The sequence below is a fragment of the Phaeodactylum tricornutum genome, chromosome 6 (assembly GCF_000150955.2).
Source record: "Phaeodactylum tricornutum CCAP 1055/1 chromosome 6, whole genome shotgun sequence".
Taxonomy (NCBI): Eukaryota; Bacillariophyta; class Bacillariophyceae; order Surirellales; family Neidiaceae; genus Phaeodactylum; species Phaeodactylum tricornutum.
In genome coordinates, this window is record NC_011674.1 from 886,463 (window position 1) to 911,541 (window position 25,079).

General features: G+C 49.2%; 7 protein-coding genes across 7 annotated transcripts; 3 read left to right on the forward strand and 4 right to left on the reverse strand.

The window, feature by feature from the left end:
• Positions 1–305: 305 nt before the first annotated feature.
• On the forward strand, positions 306–1,505 carry PHATRDRAFT_35020 (predicted protein; the record flags this gene model as incomplete). The annotated part of the gene is made up of 1 exon (XM_002179277.1): positions 306–1,505. The coding sequence occupies one exon, from the start codon at positions 306–308 to the stop codon at positions 1,503–1,505; it is 1,200 nt and encodes a 399-aa protein (XP_002179313.1).
• A 560-nt stretch (positions 1,506–2,065) lies between these two features.
• On the reverse strand, positions 2,066–6,892 carry PHATRDRAFT_45340 (predicted protein; the record flags this gene model as incomplete). The annotated part of the gene is made up of 1 exon (XM_002179495.1): positions 2,066–6,892. One exon carries the CDS (start codon positions 6,890–6,892, stop codon positions 2,066–2,068), a length of 4,827 nt encoding a protein of 1,608 aa, XP_002179531.1.
• A 664-nt stretch (positions 6,893–7,556) lies between these two features.
• PHATRDRAFT_45341 (predicted protein) lies at positions 7,557–8,788 on the forward strand. The gene has a single exon (XM_002179278.1). It carries the CDS (start codon positions 7,706–7,708, stop codon positions 8,462–8,464), a length of 759 nt encoding a protein of 252 aa, XP_002179314.1. The 5' UTR covers positions 7,557–7,705; the 3' UTR covers positions 8,465–8,788.
• A 2,541-nt stretch (positions 8,789–11,329) lies between these two features.
• PHATRDRAFT_45342 (predicted protein) lies at positions 11,330–16,138 on the reverse strand (the record flags this gene model as incomplete). Its single annotated transcript, XM_002179496.1, has 5 exons — positions 11,330–11,937; positions 12,019–14,470; positions 14,662–14,706; positions 14,945–16,044; positions 16,075–16,138. The coding sequence occupies 5 exons, from the start codon at positions 16,136–16,138 to the stop codon at positions 11,498–11,500; spliced, it is 4,101 nt and encodes a 1,366-aa protein (XP_002179532.1). The 3' UTR covers positions 11,330–11,497.
• Positions 16,139–16,545: 407 nt separating this feature from the next.
• Positions 16,546–17,987, reverse strand: PHATRDRAFT_45343 (predicted protein; the record flags this gene model as incomplete). The annotated part of the gene is made up of 2 exons (XM_002179497.1): positions 16,877–17,987; positions 16,546–16,796 (listed from the first exon to the last, which is right to left on the reverse strand). Exons 1-2 carry the CDS (start codon positions 17,883–17,885, stop codon positions 16,546–16,548), a joined length of 1,260 nt encoding a protein of 419 aa, XP_002179533.1. The 5' UTR covers positions 17,886–17,987.
• Positions 17,988–18,543: 556 nt separating this feature from the next.
• On the forward strand, positions 18,544–22,903 carry PHATRDRAFT_26948 (predicted protein). Its single transcript, XM_002179279.1, has 5 exons — positions 18,544–18,941; positions 19,050–19,680; positions 19,820–20,113; positions 20,183–22,378; positions 22,463–22,903. The coding sequence occupies exons 1-5, from the start codon at positions 18,631–18,633 to the stop codon at positions 22,859–22,861; spliced, it is 3,831 nt and encodes a 1,276-aa protein (XP_002179315.1). The 5' UTR covers positions 18,544–18,630; the 3' UTR covers positions 22,862–22,903.
• Positions 22,904–22,947: 44 nt separating this feature from the next.
• PHATRDRAFT_45345 (predicted protein) lies at positions 22,948–24,858 on the reverse strand (the record flags this gene model as incomplete). Its single annotated transcript, XM_002179498.1, has 2 exons — positions 23,009–24,858; positions 22,948–22,986 (listed from the first exon to the last, which is right to left on the reverse strand). Exons 1-2 carry the CDS (start codon positions 24,695–24,697, stop codon positions 22,948–22,950), a joined length of 1,728 nt encoding a protein of 575 aa, XP_002179534.1. The 5' UTR covers positions 24,698–24,858.
• Positions 24,859–25,079: the final 221 nt, after the last annotated feature.

Genomic DNA, 25,079 nt, shown 5'->3' on the forward strand with positions numbered 1-25,079 from the left:
TTCAACTTATCTCAAATCCTGAACCGATTGTCGTATGGATATCCAAGTAACTAATACAAGAAAAACTTTTACCCGTGAGACATAAACATAAATAGTAAAATGAATGTATTTACAGTTATCAAAAGTTACAGTTAGTCAAATATCGTCCAAAAAAATTAAAAATTGGTCTGTCCGTCATTCATCACAAACGCCAACCGGAATCGTGGGCCCTCTGGTACATCTGTTGGCCAAACAAACCTTTACCGTGAGAAAGAAGCTCCAGAAAATGTAGCATCGACTTCATTCTTCCCAAACCACCAAACACCATGGCAGAAAAAACGGCATCCAACAGTTCCCACGAGAGTCCCCTAAGCGCCTTGCAAGAGCCACAAGAAATAGCAAATGCTCTTGTGCGACTTGCGGCTTCGCTCAAGGCCATGGCCTCGTCGAATGCGAGTGCTGTGAGTACTGGTAATTCGCCTCGCATCACCTACTACCGATCATTACCGCCAGTTGTATCGCAGGCCTACGATTTGCTTCAGCAAGGAGCTGCGCTTGTACATGGGACGAGTACAAAATACACACTGGTGGGGAAAATCGACCGTTCGGACCAACCCAATCTAGCGCAGGACCTACTACAGGGATGTCAATTGATCGGTACGGCCTGTATCATTTGTCACGAACCGGCGTCAGGATGTGGGGTGTCTGCACGATCGCATATATTACAAGCTGCGCGAGCAATTGTTAATACCACGCTGCAACTGGTGCTATCTTTCATTGATGAGTCGGCCTTGGAGGAAAACGTCGGTGCCCAAAAGACGGGAGCAGTTTGGTCTTCCTGCGACGTCGTGCTCAGCAAAACGGTTCCGTTAGGCAATCGGAATGCTATTCGACGTGATCTTTTTACGTACATAATGGAATGCAACGAAACAATGACTGAGTTTCAAGACCTTATTGACCTGGGCCCATCATCGGCGGAAGAGGTCAGCGCAAACAATCACAGCGAGACTAACGAGCATGGAATTGTAGAAGTGGAAGACGATGGATGGGACGCCTTCTTGCAAGGCCAGGACAGTCAATTCACAATGGATGAGTTGCCTGTGGCTGTCGCCTCTTTGGCTCTCGTCAAATGCTCTCGAGGCAGTTTGAACGTCACACTGCAAGCGTGCGAAGCTGCTGCTAGAGATGAGACTTCTTTAGCAGAGTTTCAAGAGCAGGGATGCCAGGACAGATGCGATTGGATTTGTCAACTGGTGGAAAAAGCTCGGGCTGTTGGAGACGGCATGACAGATCTGGGTGCCTGCATGTATCCACCGTTGAATTTGGACGAGTTGCTGGCACAAATCGAGCGACAGACGACGTGCATCGAAACGGTAGTACTGCATATTTTGGACGCAAGTTTGGTGCACGGGATTTTGGAGTTACCAGACGATGTAACGGAATTGGTATCGAAAGTACAATCGGCGCTGGCTACTCGACAACGAGAAGCGTTGGAGGCTATTGTGCAAGCGAAAGCCTACCGTTAAAGGGATATACCGAGGTCCCCGCCCTGAATTTGCTCGTTTAGAACCAGGAAGCGTTTAGTGGCTAGAGTTTGATTCAAAAGTTGAAAAATTGTTGCCAGTTATATACAGAATACTCAAGTTTCATTAATATTGTTCTTAGCATTTGTGATCTCCAGTTTTAATATATTTGTTCATGGAAAAGCACGCACTGTTCCTCTGCATTCTCTTTACCCATTGAAGCACCCAACCAGATAGTCTGAAAGCAAAGCAAGGCGTGAACGGCAACTTTCTTTCTAATTATGCAAGCGACAAGGACATTTATGTCAGGTGCGATACAGCCAATAGGCGATCAAGCCCTCTTAAGCTCATACATCATACGAATAGGAATCGAATGAACACGGTTCTCCCACTCGCTTTATTCTCATGCCATGCCAGCAGATATTCTATTTCGTCTACATATTGTTCGGTGCAATGGTGTGCTACAATCATCGATTAGAGATCGTGTATATTGGTCGCAGGGCTGGAAGTTTAAGTAAATTTTGTGTCATGTTAACAAATCTTTCCAAAAGAATACACAGATGCTATCGAGCAAGTAGCTTAGCATTGTCAGCATAGACGCGGGCTGCCACCGGTGCCCACCATACTTCTTCAGAATCCTTTCCTCGAGAAATGCGTATACATACAGATAAAAGAAATCGCCCGCCATCGACGAACACAACCCTCACTCGATGTGACCTTGCGGAATTAACGTCTTCTTCTTCCCAATTCAATCTCTGTCGAAGCTTACCACACCACACATGATCATTCTTGGAGCTAAACGTTCCATCTTGGCGAGCGCAAAAGAACTCGACAGAAAGGTCCGTAAACTTCAAAACATCAATGGAAACCCAAGATGCTAGTTTCACCTCGACTGCGAGGTCCACCGGACTCCCTAAAGGAGAAGAGATTTCAGTCGATTTTTCGTCAACAGGTATACCTCCCATGTACAGTTGCATTTCGCAGGGAGAATAGCATATCTTACACAAGAATGCAGGGTTGATACGAATTTGTTCTCGTAGAGTTTCTGTATTTAGCTGGACAAATCCTTTGCCGATTGAACTGATGGGGTTCTGTGTATCTTTGAGTGTCCACAATAAACGGGTTTGAGATGAAAATTCATCCAGGATATTCACCTCAGATCCGTCTTCATTTTTTGGAGCGATTCGGCGTATGCAAACAGGAAAGGAAGTTGAAAGTCCTGCCTTTACAAGAACAGTAGAAAGCAAGTGGCCGGCAAACCCTCCCACAAAGCCACCTGGACGTGACAAAACAATGTCACAGCCGAATGGATTGGCGACTGTCGCCACGAAAATGAGAACTTTTGTACAAACATGAATCCCCGTGCTAGTTCCGATACAGTTCGGGGCGTCCAAGTTCTCAATCTCGGAAAATGTACCGCCACTGGACATCTCCGAGTTCCTTTCTGCACATTTGAGCGGCGAGCGAGCCTGTAAACTATTGCACAATTGATCAAAGCCGCAAGACTTCAAGAGGTTCGGTTGGAAAGTGATCGATGATATTGCTGGGCCTTGGATGGAGGTAAGCTGAATCCGAATATCGACTTTTCTCCAGACTTCGGTGGTACGAGTAGCCTTGCCTCGAAATCTGAAGCGAATAATAAAACAATAATTCTTCAGCAACTTGACATTGAGATTGTGTGAACCAGCGATTTGCAGAGTCAAAGTATTCGACTCGTTGTCACGGTTATTTATACCATCAACGCGCAACGATTGTGTTACAGCCCGAACGCAAACGGCGGGAGCATCTTTTTCATCATTCAAACCTGTTGCAAAAGTTTCCGTGGACTGGACTGCTTCGCCACCAGCACGTGCGGAAGAATCAAACACAACGCGTTCGCCAATCCCGAGTAGACCCATAACGACAATCTGAAGTTGTTCTATTTTTCCGTGTCCAGTGGAACCAGCGTAATTGACAAGACGCAGCTCTGGTAATGAGTACACCTCGCAAGGAGACAAACTGATTGCAAATAAGGCTTCTGACTGGAGAGGCACACCTGTAAGGTGAAAGAAGATCTGAAGCCGCGGCTGATAGTGGAAGGCCTCGAGACGTGGCTTTTCAACTACTTTCTTATCTTCTTTCTTTTCTACAGTCATGAGAGGATACTTGCCTGCAGCCTCTGTGGCACACAACGGTTTGAAGTCCTTCGTAGTCGGGGCCGTTCCAGCCGAGTACATTGAAACAAAGAACATCCTTCCCATAAAGTTCAAATTCAACCCTTTGACTTCGAAGAGGTTTGGGACGTCTTCCACTCTGTCGGATGATATCTCTGAGAGAAACATGAAGGGGAATTGAACAACAAAGTTTGTAGCTTTTGGTGGAACGACAAACGACAAGGGTGTCGCCTGGATTCGATCATTGGCATTGTCTCCGAAAACGAGATCACATCTTTGAATTATCAATGGTATCACCAAGCGATTGCCAAATTGTATGGAAAAGGCCCGCTCCTCACCCCCTGCAACGCGGGTCACCTGCACATTGTTTTCCTTTCTGGAAAATGGATTATAGAAGGTTGCCATGGCCCCTTGGTCTTCTGCCGGTAGGGTTGTTGACAACTTCACGCATTCCAGCTCTAATATCGGTTCCGATCGAACTGAGATCTCTGAGGCGATATATAAAGGCAAGACATCGTTTTGGGTACCTTCCGCTATGGGTGTATTCTTTGCACCCGACCTTGTCGGAAGTGCACGATGCAACGCGGCGATCCGGTCTATGCATGCCAGCTGGGCGTCTGCACACTCATCTTTGGTGGCCTGCGACCATACAGAACCCAGGGCCAACTTCGCAGAAGAACATTTCAAAGAAGGAGAAAAGGGAAAGTTGATTGCCTCGATAGGACCTTCGTCGGCCCATTTCGCTTGAACAGCCAAAAGGGACGAATCCGCCGTCATTGACGTGAAGCTCTCTTGGATCTTTTTGGCAAAGGCTGATGTTGTCGCAGCTACTGTATCAGTATCAACCCCACTGCGATTGTGCGTATCTTTCGAACCCTCATTTTCTTCCGAAGGTAAGCTTTCCTTTTCAATGTCCATGTTAATGTTGAGCACCTTCTTGGACATTGTTTTGCCGTCGGGTTTGCCGGAAAGATCCGGCGAAATTTCCCAAAGGAGTTCCAAGAGTTGCTCAGCGGCCTGCTGCGAAGCGGTACTGTTGCTCAAGAGCGACAGTGCATGCAGCGTTGAGGCCCGTAATGAGGCCCAGCCGTAACTACCAGTACCGTCCGCATGGTTGGGTGTAGCGGTATACAAATGCGTTGCCGACAGCCACAAAGCTTCCGCAGCAGCTGCGTTTCCTCTCCCGCTTTCAACCGAAAGCGCGTCTGCCGCTACAGTGGCAAAGAAAGCGGCTTTGCGGGGCAGACGAATCCGGTTCGTTGTTGATTGAACCCAACACGATGCTGGGACACCGTCCAAACAACTGCTTGCAGCTTTAGCGGCCACATCTACCCGAGTCTCCGTGTCTAAAGCCCCCGCAGAGACGGCAGCGTGCAAAAGTTCGCAAAATTTTTTGATTCGATTCATCTCGTTGATGGCGATTATGTCATTTCCTTCTGCAGTTTTTAACTCGTGAAACTGTAAACGTCGAACCGAGGGCTTTTCACACCGTGGACTGTCGTTGGCATTTCCCGAAAACGATCCTACCCCTTCACCCCAACGACAACGCAAATGCGCCTCGGCGTGTTCAGATACGTAGTTCGCCATTCTCAATAAGAGCGAGGTGTAAAAAGAACCTGTATGGGTATGCCGATTCGTAATGTTCAAGGCTTCGTCACACAGTGCCATGACAACGTCTGGTAGTGTCTGCTTATTGGCCGTGATTCTCTTTTCCGGTTGGGTTTCTTTTTTCACCAACGCCATGATTTCGTCGGGCATTTGAAAATTATTTTCGAGATACTCGTCGACACCATACCCGCCAGCGTCAGCCATGGCAATGTGCGAGGCGGCGCACCCTTCCAAAGTGAGTGCGTACCAGAGTGGATCCGGAGTGCCCACTTTCAGTGCTTCCGCGGCCGCCAAGTAACGCTCGTACGCGTCCAATGGCGAACCCGCCAGCAAAGCCAGATCGGCAGTATACTTTTGTCGTCGTCCCAATTCGCGTTTGCGAACGGCGTGAGCGTCTTTTGGTGACAGCTCGGAGAGATCCCAGACTTCATCCATGGGTGTAAGGAGCTGAGGACCTTTGGCCGTAGACGACGACGCGCTATTGCCGTTCATGGGAGTTTTGGGAGGAAAAGCGGGAGGTTTTGCATTCGTATTCTTGGGCTCGACAGACTTGTCGTCCTTGTCTTTCGCCAATTTTCCCTTTTTGAAATTTCTATCTTTTGACTGATGTGAATCCGTGGCGAGCTTACTCGCCGGGTTGACTAAAGTAACCATGTTACTCAAACTTAACTTGGTCGATGCACTGGGCAAATCTTCCGTTTCTTTGTCGGAAGATGAAGACCCAGCGGACATAATCCTCGACAAAGTGCGACGAGTCTTTGGTTGATTTGCCGCGCTACCTGATGTGGTAGTGGAGGCTGCGGGTTCGCTGTGCTTCACTATTTCTTCTGATTCCCGTATTCTCGCTTCCAAGGCACAAAAGATCGCCACTGCCAAATCGTTAACGACCACATTTAAATGGAGCTCAATCATGGCGGCGTGTGTTTCGTCAGTTGGCGGAAAGGCCAAAACTCGATTGCCCAAATTGGACGCGTTCAAATCAATTTTTTGACAGGCTTCGTCGAAACTGTCAAAGACAAAGAGCCGCGTGAAGGGTGTATCACGTTCCCAGGTCTGCGCGTGTGCGGTAACGGCGTAGGGGGGCGTTGCGTAGCGAGAGGCCCAGGACGTGAGTTCTTCTTCGGCTCGGTGGAGGTCGGCCAAGTCGCCACAATCGTGCATGTTGAGGACGCCAACGACGGCAGCGACACGAAAACTAGGAACGGCATCGATCCAGTCTCGTGTAAGAGCGTGATTGTAGAGTCGATCGTGGGCACTGCGCGACTGTGTGGGACGACCGTCGAAGATTGCGAAGCGCTGACATCCGTGCTGCCAGTGAAAGGCCTTGAGAGGAGTGTCGTTGTAGCGCCAATCTCCGGGACACGTCAAGCTACTATTCGGGACGACCATGAGCAGTTCTTGGTGCTTCAGTTCGGAGGTGCTACCGGCATTGGCGTCCGTGTCAATGTTCGCATGCCGAGCCAAGGCAGTCCAGAGTTCACCGAAGGAATGTGCGGACCGAGTCGTCGAGATATCACCGTCCTTGTTCGAACTTAAGAGAGGGACCAAAGCCACCATATTCACAGCGGAATCCCGAAAGGTGGGATTCCCCGGGACCATGGACAGTCCCGTCGAGGAAGGGGGCGTCATGGTGAGCGACACAGAACAGCAAGATGATATTGAAATTGGATGGCCATTTCCGCCAAATATCATAAAGTCAAGACGCAAGAAACTTCCTCGCGAGAGCCGGCAGGGGTTGACAGTGCTTCATGGCTGTGGTAGAATCTGGCTGCCCTACTGCTAGGAAGGGTAGGTTTGTGGTTGGTTGGCGAGGAACAAGCTGTAAACTATAAGTAGGTTTCCTATCCCGCTGCTGGTTGTGTGCAATGCGCGTCGCATCTACTTTGCTTGACATCTAAATCAGTCGGACACTCCCAATTAACATTGGCATTAAGTTCCTGGTGTCGCACTTTGCTCTCGGAACGACGCGGTCAGCGACGTTTACATCTGTCAGCCTTCGAGCGCTCGTATATAGTCACAGAAATACACCCCCCCCCCCCCCCTGAGTGTTTCTTTCCTCGAGAAATAGGCAAGATTTTGTTTATAGCCATTGATACTCAGAAATTTCACACGTCATTGCGTCACTGCTTGAAAAAGTACCAATCCGCATCGGATTGGCGTAGAGCGGTCCTCTAATTGACATGACATTGATTTGTTCTTCCCAAGACATGATGGATCCATCGGAGCCAGTTCGTTTTCGGTTCCAAAAGTGCCGCGACTTCGAAGAGTACCATACATTAACAGTAACTGTAAAACAAAACCCACACCAAACTAAATCTTGTTTCCTTGACAGATGCCGCTGGCTCACCCTTTGTAGAGGTGTTCACATCATCCTCCCGACATTGTCCCGACGAACGAACAAGCCGGAGAATCTACACGTACACCCACGGCTTCCCCTGCACTATGGATCTCTCGATGCGGTTCAACAATGCCGGAGTTCGCATGCTGGACGCTGGTCAACAGGTCATCGCTATGGACCTTTTTCGCGGAGCGCTCGAGTCCAAGCTTGCGTACGAACGAACGCACCGACCGGAACGACCCGACTACATTGCTTCCACCAAACGCTGCGTGACACCGGACTGCGTCACTACCGCCGAAGAGCATCTGGTCAACGAAGACAAGTATGTACACCACGAACCAGTAGCCTTTTCCTTGGCGACACCGATGGTAACAGAAGACAACTTCCTTCCTGGAAAGGGCAATGTACCAAAGACCCCCCCTGCATTGTTTGAATCCGAACCAGAGAATCCGACGTTGATAAGGCAGAGTGGTGATTATCTTTTAGTGGCCAAGCCCTTTGCGCTCCCGCTCAGCGACTGCTCCCGAACGTCCACGCAGAAACGATCCGCAATCATCGTCTTCAATCTAGGCCTCGTCAATCAGCTCGCGGATGCTAGTTCTTCCAAAGCAGCCGCCTTTTACGAAATATCCGCATCCTTGCTCGCCAACGAGCTTTACTTCCCCCATTCTAATCTATTGCGGATCGCTATATTGAACAATTTTGCCGTATGGAGCCACGGCTACGGAGACGAACAATCGAAGAGAGCCAGTTATGAGCTTCTGATAAATGCCTTGGCCGAGAGCTCCAGTTCTCTCGATCAGACCGTCCGAAAGGCAGTGCAAGTTAATATGGAGCGGTTTCGCGAAGGGAATACTCGGTAAGTTGTATCAATAAATCTGGTGGAAGTTCTCTGTCAGAGCTACCTACATTTTTGCAGAGCGTGCTTTTTTTGGACTTCCCTGTAGCGCTTCCCTATTGTACAGATGACTCTCTCTAGGAAGGGCAAGAGTTGAATAGGCTGGACTGCGTCGTCTAATTATGTACCAATATCGTTTATCCAATCGTACCAAATCATGGAATAAAGCCGATTCAAGTAGTTGCAGGTATTGCGCCATGGATCATTCTGCAATTTGCTACACTCACTGTCAACTTGGCTTCATTTAAAAGTAACTGATGTTTCTCTATGGGTCAGTTGGACCATGATACGTTCCTGCTCCTACGCAAATACTCAGTTCAACTTGATCCAAAAGTATTACTCGACAAGTGAGCCTTTACACAGGTGGTGCATGCTTTTGAGTAGGAGAAAACTTTACCATTTTTCATCAGATGTGGGAAATGCTCTCTTTATACAGCGTCCCAATTATCGAATCGTCTCGACAGGATCGCGAGGATAGCGGGTCATTGACGAGCCGAGGGCGTTGACAGTGAGCAAGTGTCCACTAAAACTGATATAACGCAAACGCGATTGGATGAAAGTCTTTTCGTGATTGATGACATATCTAAACTGATTCTCCTTCGCGTTCCCAACACGAGAGGTTTCCCTTCGGAAAACTTCCGTATACCTCTCTATAGGCAAGTATGAGAATCAATCAGGGTGCTGACAGTCAAGACTAAAGTTTATTGGAACTCTTGTTTAAGTATGGTTTTCCTGCGACGAGCGGAAGTCGACCCAAAGGGATTTTCGAAACGGTTGACTGTGAGAAGCAACCACTTCCCCATTCATCTGTTTGAATATCTTGTACCTATTTCCTGCAAGTAGTAAATGTACCTGGTATGCAACAACATTTTGGAAAAAACCCTTGCATATATAATACCCAAAGCAATTGTATAGTGCTCTAGAGAAAGAACTTTTACGGAAATTGTATATATGCAAACGAAACCTCAATAGACTTCGCTTCGCCACTTCTCTGCTATCTACTAACAATGTGAAAATCGTGTATATATATTAATATCACGAGAAGGAAAATTGACTCAATGAAAATCGTTAGTTTCAGCCCACGTGGCTTTCTTTAAGTTTGGTGCATCTGCGATACTGGACAGGAGAAGTAAAATAAAATGAGGTAGATAGCCTGTGAAAAGCAAGCCTTGGAGTATCTCTAACACAGACCGAAACGTCCGACATCACACAATGCTCCAGACTAAGACAACGAAAAAGGTATGAAGATGTGTAGAGAGACAGCTGTCGACAAAGCTACGGCTTTGAACAACGCCGGCGTTTACTGTCTTCAGGCAAGAAAGGCTCAAATGGCATGGGATTTGTTCAAAGGAGCGTTAGAAGTCAAACTAGCGATCGCGAGTCACAGAAGTGGTGTGAGTAAAACTTCTCCAGTTTCTAACGACTACATTAGACGAGCCGAAGTCCATCTGGACAGATTTGAAAAGGACTGTTCTCCCCACCCGTCTGTAAGCAGCACTGGTTTCGGCGAGGTGATAACCTCTGGGAGCAGCAGTCCTGGATCGCCCATCGATGTTTGGTATGAGCCTTTCCTCTGTGCTCGACCATTTTTCATCCCTGATAGGGCATCCATCAATGACTGTTCATCCCTAAACGATCTCCGCTTTGATCAATGCGCTAATGCGGCTATTATCTTCAATCTTGCTTTGATAGACCACATCCACAATCGCAAATCAGCGCATGCGATTTCTCTGTATAAGTTGGCGACGAAGTTGATGGTCGACAATAAAAAGAAGCCTTTAGGAATTGCTCTAATCAACAACATTGGCGTCTGGAATTTTGAAAATGGCGATATCGACGCTGCACAACGGTGCATGAATCACCTTTTGAGGATTCTTCGAGGGAAATTCACCGAGGAAAACAGTTGCCAACAAAAGGGTTTGCTATCTAACATTATGTGGGTGCTCAATCCGCCATGCACAGGAAGTGCTGCAGCTTAGCGGCATTAACCACCCTTTGGGCACTGGGTTTCCGATGCCAAAGTAAATCTGATGTTTTGAATAACCAGCTGGTCTTTTAGTTTGATCCATCTACATCAACTTGATTTTCTTTGTCGCACCTAAAGTGGCTAACAAAGCATTGCTAGATAAATGTCTATACCGCGTTAGCTTTATCTATAGGGTGCAACACTACTTCTTGGCTAACTCGCGAGCAGGTAGCTAATCTGTGCATATCTTGCGCTTTGAGCCGTTAGCCAGACATAAAAGTTGTCGCCCACCCAAAAAAGTCTCCTAAGCAATATACCGGTATATTCGTCTTTACACTCCATAGCTTCAACCAAAGGGCGCATTATACATCACCGCTGCAGGGCTGCCACCCGAGCATGTAGCAATAAATCTGTATACATCTTCCTCTTTCGCCCGTTGCCCAGACCCTACAAATGTCTCCTCCCAAAGGAGCCTTCTCGATTTGGAAAGCTGGACCACTCCGACGATCAATTTCGCGATATCGCCACAGTTTTGGAATTTAAATAATTGTATGGTAGATGCGATCCCAATATGTTTTCTGGGTGTTGATAGAGAGGTACTCTGGCGGCCCCGTTTCAATCACATGAAGTAAAGTATGGGATTTCCGTTCTCTTCGGCCAGTAATGTGAGTCATTATTTGAAAAAATCTTTAAATACTTTTTATATTTATGGAGGAGGTATTTGCGGACAACATGAAGTTGGAAAATTGAGGGGGACGTGTTCCGACTGAATCGTGAAATACCGCTGGTCCTTCAAAAACCTGTAAACAAAACCGGCAATGCGAGGGGAGATCTCTAGGATTTCCATACCATTTTCATTGCAATGAAGTGTCGGAACGATACTTTTTTGAAATTAACAGTATTTAGCCTTGAAAACTTGATAGACTATCGCAACGCGTCTCACGTCGTTTCGTGTTAACTTTGCTTTCAATTCTTTACTGCTTTCCAGCTTTCGTAGTTCATTACCTTTTGTGCTCGGGTATCTCTCCTCTCCTATTCGGGAATTACGTGTTTTGGTGCAACGTTGGTGGCGAAGTCGCCGTCGTCAAACTCAATGTTGTAGGACCCATCCACATTCACATGCAATATTGTGCCCGTATTGTAGCCTTCATCAACCAGAAATTCAACGCGAGATCCTACCTCTATTTCCCCCAACAACGGGACGCGGCGTAGATCGGTAGCTGACGCGTTACTACGTATGCTGCCGTCTTCAAACTTGAGATCGTACACATCACCCGACTGAATTTTGACTACACGAGCACGATGAAATATGTCTTCTTCGTCTCTCCACTCTACGTCGTCGTTCAGGGCGTACGGAACAAACGGTCGTACGCAGTTACGACAGAGTCCAACATCTTCGTCGCCATCGTCGTATTCAACGTCCCATACATCTTTGTCAGCACTCGTGGACACTATGCGTCCACGATACCATTCTAGGAGAACAATGAAAATGCTGGCTGTGAGTTTTACTTACCAGTCTGGACGTGTGCTTCCTTCTCACAATTACGACGTACCTGGAAAATTACCATGATAGCGACCTTCCACGACATCCCCCTCTTGCATCCACGCTCCAGCGTACGGCTCAGAAGTAGATGGCCTGGGAGGAAGAACTTGCCGAACTGATCGAAGAGATTTTTGAGTGAGTAATGGAATCGAATGTCCGCGAAAGAATGGTCGTACGAGGAGAGAGCCGTTTGAGGACGATAGACCGGCTGACGAATTCTTGCTAGTCTCGTTCCATCCTAGCAGCTTTCGTTCGAGGCGGTCAAGCAGAACAGGATTGTGACGTAGGTACATAGATGTGTGCCGCCAAAAGCCATATATATTTTCCGCCTTCAAGTAGTCCAGCTGTCGGGATACATGTTCAACACCGGAATTTGATGCTCTTGTCAATTTCTTATGACATGCTTTTTCGGCAGTTTCTTGGGCAACCTCGGCCCAAGCTCCATCTACGTTCTTTGCTAGAATACGGCTTCCGTCTTGCTTGTTCCATAGCAGAACATCCGCACGCAAACTCCGTTTAAGCGAAAATGGTAGAGCGGTATATCCTTTGGAGTGCTGCAAGATCATGGTGTTGAACCGTCGATTTCCAGGATGCGCGAAGTCCAGTATTCGATCATACGACCCCAAGTGTTCCGACTGAAATTGGTCAAGGATCAAAACATCTTCCAAGAGAAGAAGCGTCCCTGGAAGAGGAAGATTTTGATCTGGACTGGGCAACCGATAGAGACGACTGCCACGAATGCTTTTGGCCCAATCCGTAACAGCAAGTCGCCGTCGCGCAAACTCCTCGATCGACAATATTACAGCGTGTAGCAATAGGACCCGCAGCATGCTTCGACCAATAGCCTTCACTCGAAAATGTCTACGTCCCGCGGCGAACAAAAATCCGTTCCAGATAACTACAAATGAACCGTACCCGAATACAACGGCAAGATAGAATTTCTGAGTGGTGTGACTGCATAAGCGTAGCGTATCTTCCATGAATTCCACCCAGGCATAACTGGTTTCCTCGTCAGTTGACGCGTGCCCCTGCAGCCAGTCCGGCAGAAACGTGAGTCCGCCCTTGGATAGCTGCCCGTCCAGACTCTCACGATGAAAACCCTCTTCATCGTTGGCCACGCGTCCCGAAGCTTGGGATAAATAGTCCCATCCCCACTGTGCATCTCGCGGTTTGTACAAACCCAGCGCACGGAGAGCTCGCCAGGGATGTTTCATGCGAGTGTCCGGGTCCTGGAAATCCCTCAACGTGTGTCCCCATTGTGACCAGTGTAAGGAGTACGAACCGCCGGTCGAAATCATTCGCGTTTCCAGCTTGGACGGTGTGAACTGGGGCCGTGGTGCAAAGGTGAGAATAAACAAAACGCGGCTGGGCCCGTGCGGGTCGACATGGGGGGCTCCACGGTGGGTCGTTTGTTGATTGACCAGTGCTCCCCATCCCAATGGCCAGTTATCGGCCGCCCCGGATACGGGAAATCCCGAGTACTCACAAAAGTGGATCGGTCCGGCAGCGCACATGTGTGTACCCGGGCAAATATCGGTGGCACCAATCGCCTTGGTAGTGTTTTGCAGTGGGATAAAGAGACTGTAGGACGGGACAAAACTACGACTGTATTTGGCGGCGCTTCCTTCGGGTACCACGTCCTGGTGCCAGCGTTGTGCGGTAGCGCCATAGGCACTGGTAATCCCGGTAAACTCAATAATGGCGGGATTCTTACCAAGAATGGCTTCGAGACCTTCAACCAGCTCGGGCTTATTGAGAACTTCCTTCAGAGCCTTGGATACACTGGGATGTTGGTCGACTCTTACACCAAAGCTCCAGCGATTGGTGTTTTCAATCACGTCAATCATGTCTTCGTTTTTAAGATTCTGCGCGAGAATGAAATCGCGCACTTCGTTGGCCGTTTCCGCCGACAAAAGGTTAGGATAGACTGAAACACCGTGCGTCAGCATGTGTTCCATTTTGTCTCGCTTGGACATGCTGCTGTAGTCTATGACGAGAGGTTCCGTATCGTGCGCGGACTGATCGGATTCGTCACACCGACGATGAAAATAGGTCACTTCTTGTTCGGCCCGTTCCGGGGTCCAGCGCTGGAGTTCGAGCTGCGGTAGCATGTAGTTGGTCTTTACATATTCTAACCAAGATGTCGTAGAATATAGAATCAAGGCTAATAGTAGGGGAACATCCAGCAAGAGGGTGCGAAGCACAACGCCCGTATAGATCAATACGGGAGAGGTTGTCGTAGGAATCATTGGAGCAGTACGCCGGCTTCCCACAGTGTAAGAATCTTTCTTTGTCTCATTGGCTTTCCAAATGGCATGACTGCCTAGCGCATCCTGTTTCTGGGCGTTCTGACAATATGGATGCGTTTCTGGGACGGTATGAGCAACATGCGCACGTACGCATAGATCAGCTGCGTTTCCCACTGGACGAGGACTCGTCCCGAGGCTCATCTGCAACAGGGACTATCTCCGGTGTTACAGTATCGCTTGGGCAATAGGCATCATTTGGTGGAGCAAATGACTGTTTTAGAAAATAGTCAGGGATTTGTTCTTTGCCGCAAGGCAAAAGAATCTCACAGACGAGAGCGAATCCGTTCCAACGGCCGAGGTTCACGACAATCCGAACGGTAGATGGTTTTGTTTGAACTTTCAACCTTTGCGGGTTCGGATTTCAAGGAAGACCCAATCGCCGGAAATCCCTATAGAAAAGCACAACCACCACATACACAACTTCACAATTTTTACGAATTGATGTGAAAGGCGGCGTTCGAAATGTATGGCACTCACAGTGAAGTTTCTGTCATTCTTGTCAGTCCCCTTTGGATATTAGATCAAACACAGTGTTGGGAAAAGCTACACAGTCGCTGATTTAGTCTACCTAGCACTACATGGCATTTCATTTTGTTCAATATCAATTGTCAGCTTTTACTTTGGTACTATTTTTCGGGCTGCGGTCCGAATTCCTTCCGTTCGAGCCTCCGTCGGTTCACTCCAGGACGACGAACTTTCGCGAATGAAGTGTTGTACGATGGATCCGCCACCATAGCCGAACTCCTTCACGGCAAGGACGGGACGTGTAGTGTCGGGAAAAGCGCGAAAACAGCGCTGCAACGGTTGTTGATCGTCGTCCGCTTGGCCACTTCGTATTCGGGCAATGGAGCGATCGTGCCATTGCTGCCACACTGTAACGACTTGTTCGTGACGGAGATTCCAGAGTGTGACACCAATATTGACATTCCAAGTATTTGGAGGGTGAACTTCACCCATTTTGGCTTGCTGGGCTACCACCACAACGTCCTTTCCCTTGTCGTCTGTCAGGGAGTACGTCGCCAAATTGATGCTAAAATCGCGAACCATGGCGTCGGAATCCAGTATCAGCACACGATCGTAATCATGTTGCATCGCGTAGGCCAAGACGGCAATTTTGTTGTAGGTCGAGCGCGAACCGGCAATAGTGTGCAGGGGTGGTGAGACGAGTCTCCACCAAGGACTGTCGGTCAGGTAAATGCCTCGACAAACGATAAAATCGTGATTGAATCGCTCCGCATATGCCTGGTTGACTCGTTGTGTCTCGTTCAATACTACCGTGTAGAAAGCGGAGGCGTACTGGGCAATCAATAGACGTGGAGTTGAGGGGCTGGTGGATCGTGCTGGTATGTTTGACTGTGAATAGCCGTGAAATTCCCACGTCAAGGACGGCGCGGAATCTTCAATCGCCTGTCCATGATTGAGGGAATAAACTGTTTCCGGTGTTGTCGAAACTGTGTGCATATGTTTCGTCTGCAACAGGACCAGTGATCCCAGGATTGCCACCGAAAAGAAAAACGAGCGCTGGCGTCGACGACGTTTGGACTGTACGAGATGGCGAAATGCGATCCAAGTCTTTCTTAGCACCAGTAAGAACGGCATGCCGGAAAGCGGTAGGATTTCGAGTCCTTCCAAGAGCGCTATATTTGGCAACCAGAACTCTAGTTGTTTGCAAGTCGTGAGACTGTTTCTTCGTCTCGATAAGTTCGGATGCAAAACACCAGGGCTGACTGCGAACTCAGTGTTTACAAACATTTAACTGGCGTTTGATTGTGGTTTTGTCCACGCGTTGTACTTCGCCCATGAAATTAAGGGAAAGGACATATATTTTTAGTATCCGATTACGATCGAGAATTCGCGACGTTCTCACTGCTCACGTAAATTATTTTGTTCGAAATCTATAAATATTTCACATGCGTGAAAATCATTTGTTGTAATAAAAGTGAGCCCGTTCGTAAATGAATATCTAATAGCACCGCTGTAATCATAGAAGTCATTGAATGATCGAACTAACACTAACTATCAATTAAATTGCCTATTACTGGGAAAAATTACGCTGGTGCTGCACGACAGCGCGTGTCCAGTAGCAATGCGCTAGTTAGAGTAGCGGCCGTCACATTCAATCGTGCACCTGGAAAGCATCACTTTTCCCGGCAAACCCTCCTTTTCCGAAAGAGCGTTCGAAAATCAAAAACTCCGTCCAATCAACTCTTCGCCGGCTGTCTAGAATACTAATGGTCGTATTTGATAGCAGTGCCAGCAGCCAGGGTTTCCTGGAACATTGCTTCCATACGAGCTGCCAGGGCGGGTGCCGACTGTGGACGCACGCAGGCAACATTCGACCAGAATTTTAGATTATAATGCTCCATCCAACAATCAGTAATGCGCCAAATATGTCCTTGTGCACCGGCCCAGTAACAAACAAAATCTTTTGATTTGAGAGTCTCCATGGTCGAAGACAGGGCGTTCTTCTTCCAATTCCCTGCGGAGAGAGGATGGTAGTTACGTTAGCAAGTCATTAGGAACACGTTGGAGTGCAAACAATCATCTAGCGCAACGCACCTCTCCAGTTGTACTCAAACTCCAAGTACTTTACCCGTTCCAGTACTTTGTCCCCGCCCATGAGAACGTCCCAGTCGAACCCTTCGACGTCGATGCTCAGAAAATCAATCCAGGCATCCTTTTGGATGAATTTATCGGCGTACGTGTCGAGTGTGTATTGAGGTATTTCCGTGCAGTGTCGCTTCGTTTTTTCGTTTTGACAGTCCGCGAGGCCCATATTCTCCACACCAATCTTTTGTCCGGCCTGTTTACTCGGAAACAACGCAATGCCGTCGGTGGAGGACACGGCTGCGTTGGTGACCACCAAGGAATTTTGCCAGCCGAGCTGATACGACGAACGATTCAATTGATCGGCGGTTTGTGGCATGGCTTCGATACAGAATACGGAGGCATCGAGGGGGGAGGCTGTACCGGTACCGGATGAGATTGCAAATTGTTCGACATTCTCTTGTCCACAATGACCGGGATGTATGGTTTGATTCAGCTTGAGTGCGTTGGCGAAGAATTCCTGTCGCCACGCTGTTTTGTCGAATACGGTATTGGCCGATATCATCCGCAAGGTATTGACGGCGTCCATTCCCTTGTTGCATCCGACATAAATCGCGGTAGGGTGTTGCGTTTCTGATAGCGCGGGTTGTTTCCAAAACTCGGTGAGCCAAATGGCGTCGGGACAGCGAGTCGCGTACGAAAAGGAGCACTTGTTCACCCAGGGCTTTCCTTGGTAAATTTCGCAGTCTTGTGGAGGAAGCTGGGCAAGAATCGTCTGCCGTTGAGACTCGGTACATTCGGTCCGCATGGATTCCACGAGACTGTTAGTATTCGATTCATCGATAGAGTCCACCGAAGGTGTGGTCGAGAAAAACAGAATGCTGGATGCCTGGGACCCGTTGAGTTCCAACAAGTCGGGAGACAGGGCTAGTAGGACCAAGACGACAGTCAACACGGCCACGGTTGATTGGAAGGTACGCCAAAGCCAGGGCGAGCTTCGTTTGGCGACCTTGGGAAGCATACGCAATACGGTGGGGGGAGAGGAAACACGACGACTTAACTGCAATGTCAAAGTGTCACACACACAATAACGACAGCAATATCCGCACCTCCCTGCTACCTGCTCTAGAGTTTCTTTTGGCGGGATGGATCGATCTGGGTCATTCTTGGGCTCCCGCCCTCGCGCAGTACGACCATGACTTTTCCCGCCGTCGACGAGACGAAGTGGTACTAGGTAGGGACGGGTATTGGATAGAGAAATAGTGACTATTCTGTAGCCTTATTTCTACTGGTCTTTCGTGATTTCAATGCGATCGATACGAAATGTCGGCGAACCCGTCGCAATTCATATATACAGTCACATCCGCAACGGATTTATCGACGAAATAGGGATAGACATTTTCAGTATGGATTGTCCTAGAAGAGACATAGAAAAAAGTCTGGCTATAGAGGGAACACAAGCGAAGGTAACACTTAAGGACGGATGAAAGGGAAGCAACGGCAGCGATTCCTACTACTACTACGGGGTATCCGTTTTCGTCTGCCCCGCTCCCGCACACAACCCTCACGATTGGACGCCACAGTCAATTGTACCCCCGGAATCATCGGCTTGTGCCCATTCGGACATCATTTTGCGATGCGCTGTTGGCGACCAGTGTCCATTTTCTACGGAGCCACGGACACAATCCAGCGACCACGGCAACTCACTCTGTCCGGACCTTGTTTACAGTTTCCCTCCCCCTTTTTTCTTCTCCGCGACAACGATCATGACGGAAACGAACGTACCCACCATTCCGTTTCCTCTCATTGACTTGGTCCCGAAGAAAGAAACCAACGTGCGGCGTTTTCTGGAAGCCTATCCGGAGTACGATGGCCGGAATGTGATTGTCGGCATTCTGGACACGGGGGTGGATCCGGGTGCGCACGGGCTCGGGACGTTGCCGGACGGCACGACACCCAAGCTATTGAACGTTGTGGACTGCACCGGATCCGGAGACGTCGACGTGTCGACGCAAGTCGAACTCCAACGGCATGTAAATGCCGACGCCGACGACGGTAGCGACGGAAACGTCCACGAGTACTATCACGTGGAGGGGTTGACGGGTCGACGACTCCGCTTACCTACCAGTTGGAATTATCGCGACTTTCCCACACCGAAAGACTCGAACAAAGACGAAGCGACGAGCGCCAACGGCAACGACACCGCTGTCGACGATACACCCACGCCACTCACCACACCGCTTCCCCAGGTGCGATTGGGGGTCAAGCGCGCGTACGAACTGTTTCCGGCCAAACTCCGGGAGCGTGTGCAAGAAACACGCCGGCAGGCTTTTCAAGCCCAACTCGATCGCTATGTAGTGGACGTCCGTCAACAGCTGGCCGCCTGGAATGTCGCACATCCCAAACCACCAACGTCTCCGGAAGAAGCCAAAGTACGTGACGATTTGCAGGCTCGTTTGGATGTTTTGTTGGACAGTGAGTGGAACGACGACCCGGGCCCACTCTACGATTGTGTAGTCTTCTACGACGGTACTGATTATCAAGCTGTCGTTGACGTACACGAAACGGGTGATTTGCGAAACGCTCAGCCCTTTACGAGCTTTGCCAAATCTCGACAATTTGGTACCCTGGGAACCATTGATCAAATGAATTACGCCGTACAGTTTTACAACCAAGGAACCATACTCAGTTTGGTGACGGACGCCTCTCCGCACGGTACGCACGTTGCTGGGATTACGGCCGCCGCCGAAGGTGAGCGCAGCGGAGTGGCTCCCGGAGCCCAATTGGTTTCGTTCAAAATTGGCGATTCACGACTGGTACGTATCGCTTTCGAGTCCGAGGCACCAACGAGTAGCTACACTTTGTCTGTTTGTGGTTTGCAACCGGTGGGAAACCAGCAAGCAAGTGGCCAGTCATGGTAGACTCACACACGCACTTATCCTGTCATTCTTTTAGGGAAGTATGGAGACAGGAACTTCCTTGACGCGAGCAATGATTGAAGCCGTGCGGCACAAATGCGATGTCATTAATCTGTCATACGGAGAGGGGTGTGCAATGCCCAATCATGGTCGATTCGTCGAGCTTGCCGAAGAACTCGTGTGGAAACATAACGTGGTCTTTGTTTCCTCGGCGGGAAACAACGGGCCAGCTATTTCCACGGTAGGAGCCCCGGGTGGGACGTCGTCGGCTTGCATCGGTGTCTCCGCGTACGTGTCACCCGCCATGATGAAAGCTGGTTACAGCATGCCCGTCGACAATGTTGACGACAAGATTTCGTCCACCGAAACCGGTACTACTCCGGACGAGCCAGATGCAGAGTACCATACCGGTACGACGTATACCTGGAGCAGTGTCGGGCCAACAGCAGACGGTGACAACGGTGTTGACGTGACGGCACCCGGTGGCGCCATTACTTCAGTTTCAAACTGGTGTTTGCAGAAATCTATGCTCATGAACGGTACCTCGATGAGCAGTCCGCACGCCACGGGGTGTGTGGCACTCCTGATTTCCGCGTGCAAGGCTGAAGGCATTCCCGTATCTCCGGCACGCATCCGTCGAGCGCTACAAAATTCGGCCAAACGTCTGCCAAACCTGTCGACGCTGCAGCAAGGATGGGGCATGATTCAGGTGGATCGTGCATTCGATTATCTGCAGGCCAACAAGGACGACGACACCGAAGATATCTATTTTGATGTTCGAGTGGCCAACCGCAGTGGTTCACCTCGTGGAATCTATCTGCGACAAGCAGACGAATCAGCGACTCGACAAAACTTTGCCATTCACGTGGACCCAAAGTTTCGTCCAGAAGACGACATCAGTACAGATAGTCAGCGACGCAAAATTGACTTCGAAATGCACTTCCAAATCGAAGCGTCCGAGCCATGGGTGACAGTTCCCGACCACTTCATGCTGATGAATAATGGACGCACGTTCAAGATTGACGTGGATCCAACTGGATTGGAGCCTGGCGTACACACGGCGAGAGTGTATGGTCTTGACTCACGAAAGCCAAGCCGTTGCGTGGTGTTCTCGATTCCAATAACAGTGGTTAAACCTATGGAGACGAAGCACGACATCTCACTGGGCGCATTAGAGTTCAAACCAGCCGAGATAAAGCGGTTCTTTGTAAGGCCTCCCTTGGGATCGACGTGGATGGACATTACAATTCGTGACCTTCGAGATGCGAATATAGATGGGGAGTCGTCGACAAAGCTCATAGTGTTGCATACGGTACAACTGCTGCCACATGCTGCGTATCGCGATTTTGAACAGCAAAAGCACTACAACCTTCGGCCCTCGCAAACTGTTGTTGCATCCATTGCCGTGGAGGATGGGATAACCTGCGAGATTGACTTGGCAAGATACTGGTCCACTCTCGGTACAACGAAAGTTGATGTAGAGATTCAATTTCGTGGAGTTCGTCCCGTGCCCAACAAAATGACATTACGCTGCGGGGAGGGCGGTTCACTGGTGCGGGTACACAGCGACTTGGCGGATGAGACCATCAATCCAGTCGCTAAACTAACAAAATGGCTTACTCCGTTACGTCCCAAAGCTGGTGCCGCAATCAAGCCAATGGGACCCCGTGACACCCTCCCGTCACGCAACAAAGAAATATATGAGTTGGTGTTGACGTACGAATTCACTCAGGAAGAAAAAGGCTCATTGATTCCTCGAGCTCTTGGAATGCAAGGGATCCTATACGAATCTGTCTTTGAAAGCCAAATAATGCTTCTTTTTGACGGTGAAAAGAAATATCTCGGAGTTGCTGATGCCTTCCCTTCATTCTTAACGGTACCAAAAGGATCGGTCACCATTCGTATGCAAATTCGCCACGACGATCCGTCGAAGCTCGAAAATTTGAAAGACATGCCAATCTGGATTGAACGCAAATTGGAAAAGGAAATTGCGTTGTCTGTGTATTCGTCCAGAGAAGGAGTCATGTCGGGGGCTGCTACTTTTCGGAAACGTGTGCTACATAAAGGATCCGGATGCTCCGTCTTTTTCGGCGAACCAGCGTCATCAAAGCTCCCTGCTTCTGCCAAGACAGGAGATCTTTTGACAGGTAACTCCACTTTCGGATCCGCCGATGCGTCGCTCCCTGGCACCGGCAAGCGTCCCGGAGGATTTCCTCTCGCGTACTGGATTGGACCAAAAGCAGAAAAAACGACGACCGATTCGGAAGCGGTTGAGCCAAAAGATGAACGCACTCCGGAGGAAAAGATGAACGATGCGGTTCGCGATTTGAAGGTCGAGCACTTGGGCAAGATTCCTGCAACAGATAAAGAAGTAAATTCATTCAATGAGTTGTACGCCAAACTTGAACAAGAATTCTCTGATCACCTACCTTTGCGAATGATCAAGCTCAAGTATCTTGAATCGCGGAAGGATCGTGTCGCAATTTTGGACGATATTGTTCAAGTCAGTGAGGCTATTGTGGGTTTGATCAATGAAGACGAACTTGCCCTTCACTTTGGACGAAAAAGTGATTCTGAGGACTCAGCAGCAGTTAGGGTACGAAAGAAATTTTGGCTACCACTCATTATGAACAAATCCAAACTTACACAGCTGCCTTGTTTTTCCCCAATGTTTAAACAGGATCGTAACGAAATGAAGGAAAAGAAAAGCATCTTGACGGAAGCTCTCGCTCGCATGGCCATGGCATACGCTGACATAAAAACAGAGGAGGCCAAGCCAAAGTTTGACGAAACATTGAAGAAATTGAAAGCGTGGGTAGATCTTGATTCGACGTCGAAATACACTCCCTTGGTACTTGAAAGGGAAGAGCGTGCGGGTCGGTACGGAATAGTATTGAAACTCATCAGCAAATTGCTATCAAAAGAGGTAAAAGAAAAGGACTTTGTGAAACCGCTCTCCAAGCGCGATCTACTGGAAAAGCGTGCCATAATCTTGGGAACGCTTGGTTACTCAATTTTGGTGGAGCACGATAAGAAAACTCGAGTGATTGCCTGTCCGAAAGCGTACGCTCTTTTTTAGAAATTTGCGGAACAGCAAACTAGTAAACAAGAAAGCAGTTACAAAAAAAGGCAATTGACTAGCGTAGGAATACATCTATTCGCGAACTACATTTTGTCTCCATGCGGCTGGAGTTTCGACGCCATCTACAAGAAAGCCGCCCAACACTTTGAGCTGCAATTGTTCCGAGGCCGCCCTTTCAAACTGTTCAAGGACGTAGTCTGAAATGTAGCCCTCGTCACAGCAAGATGCGAATACACTTTCTACCACCGCATCGCGTTTTCGACTATGCGGCATGAGATTGGCGCATCCTCTCAAAAACAACCCAAACATTTTTGAATTTGTCGAAATGGATGGGGATTGGCGGATTTCTTTCAACGCGTCCACGGAAATTTGAAACGCGGCCAGCTTGTCGGCTGGTTCACCTTCGGTTGTGTACGCACACGCGTTCAGCAAACTCGTGTATGTGGCTTCATTCGGACGCATGTCTGGATCGTTATGCTGCAGATTCATACGGTCCATAAACCTCTTGGCGCGGACGGCCTTTTGCGGATCTTTGGTCCGCGATAGAGCCGCCATGGCGGCGTTGTAGACGCGAGTTGTCGTTCGAGCTGGATCGTTTGGGTCGTTGCGCTCGACTGCCAAAGCTTCCTGTAACTGTATCAACTTTTCCACCTTGAAGGAAACACCCGCATCCTTGTCACCCCGGTACGCGTGCAACACGTGATAAAAACTACCCGCGTTCGGCCGCAACGCTTCTTCTCCTTCCCGGAACTGTTCCAGCATGCCGTACAGAACGCTTTCCGACTCTTTACCGGATCCCTTTTGAAAGCTCATGGCTTTGAGCAAGGAGTTGTAGGCATCCACACCTGGTTTCCAGTCTGCTTCGCCCTGTCGGTAGGCCTGTGCCATGCGGCGCAGCAAGGCTTGTATTTGGTCCACGCCCTCTCCATTCCGGACGTATTTTTTGCTGGCAAAGGCCCGTAACACTTGTACCCAGGTTTTCTGCGTGGGTTTTGTGCTGGTCTCCGCATCCGTCTGGTCGTCCTCTTCTTTGTTGTTGTCTTTCCCTTGGTGTTGCAGCAACAAATCTTCCAGTACCTGCAAAGCCTGTTCCGCCTTGCCCGCAACCCCGTAGGCTTTGATGAGTTTGTTGTAAGTAGAAATGTTGGGTTGCAATCCCTGTTCGGCTATGCGTTCCCATACGGCCGTGACCTTATCCAAGCGTTTGCGTTGCGTCCACGCCTCCATAAGTTTGGCGTAGGTTGCGACGTTGGGCCTGGCCACCCCGTGTTCCTGTTGTTCCATACGGGCAACAATGGCTTCTGCCTCCACTGCACCATTCTTGTGCGGAGAATACGCGTGTGTTTCGAGCAGAAGATTGTAAATATCGGTCCCGGGCCAGTAGGAGGCGTCTTCCGTCATGATGTACGCCTTGTAGAGCTCGTCAAAGAGATCCTGGGCTTGCTGTACGGCGTGGGGATTTTGGGACGTTTCGGCGGCGAGTGCTTGAAACTGGGTCCGATACTCGTCCATACTCTTTTGCTGATCGAAATCGTATTCGTCTTCGTCCCATTCAATGTCGGCTTGGGTGGCACGGCCATCACGGCTCCCCGTGGCGTGGAGTGGTACTCCCCGTGTCGGTCGGAACGATTGGTCCGTCACTACGAGTTCCCGCAACGGTCCGACGCGATACGAAGGTCTTCCACGCCAGGCTACGCCAGGATTCCGTGCCGAGGAGTGACGTTGGGGATTGTGGACGAAATGATTCGTCCAGGCTTTCACCACCCCGGACCAGGACGACAACGAGAGTACGAGTAACGGCGCGCCCAGCCTCGTACATCTACTATCCTTCATGATGCACCGCGTTCGTAAACTCGCCTCGCCTCGTAACCAAGAGTCTGCAAAACCGAGGCAATGGTGAACAATAGCACAGAACTGAAAAGGGTATAGAGCGAAGGTACCAAACCAACAAGTGGGGGCCTTCAACGATGGACTGGAGTGTGTGGAACAAAAGGTCGGGGATTGTACTACCTATTCTGTTGGATATTCTTGGGATGTTTTTGTGTTTGGTCCGTGATGCCGCGTGATGTGATGCCAACCGAACACAACGAATGAATGGTTTGCCGCTGATGAAAACCCGGATAATAGTCAATGACGTAGCAATCGTGAACTAGTATAGTTCACGATCGATCGTGCTCCGGTTTCTCTGTCACTGTCAATTCGAAGTCAAACCCCC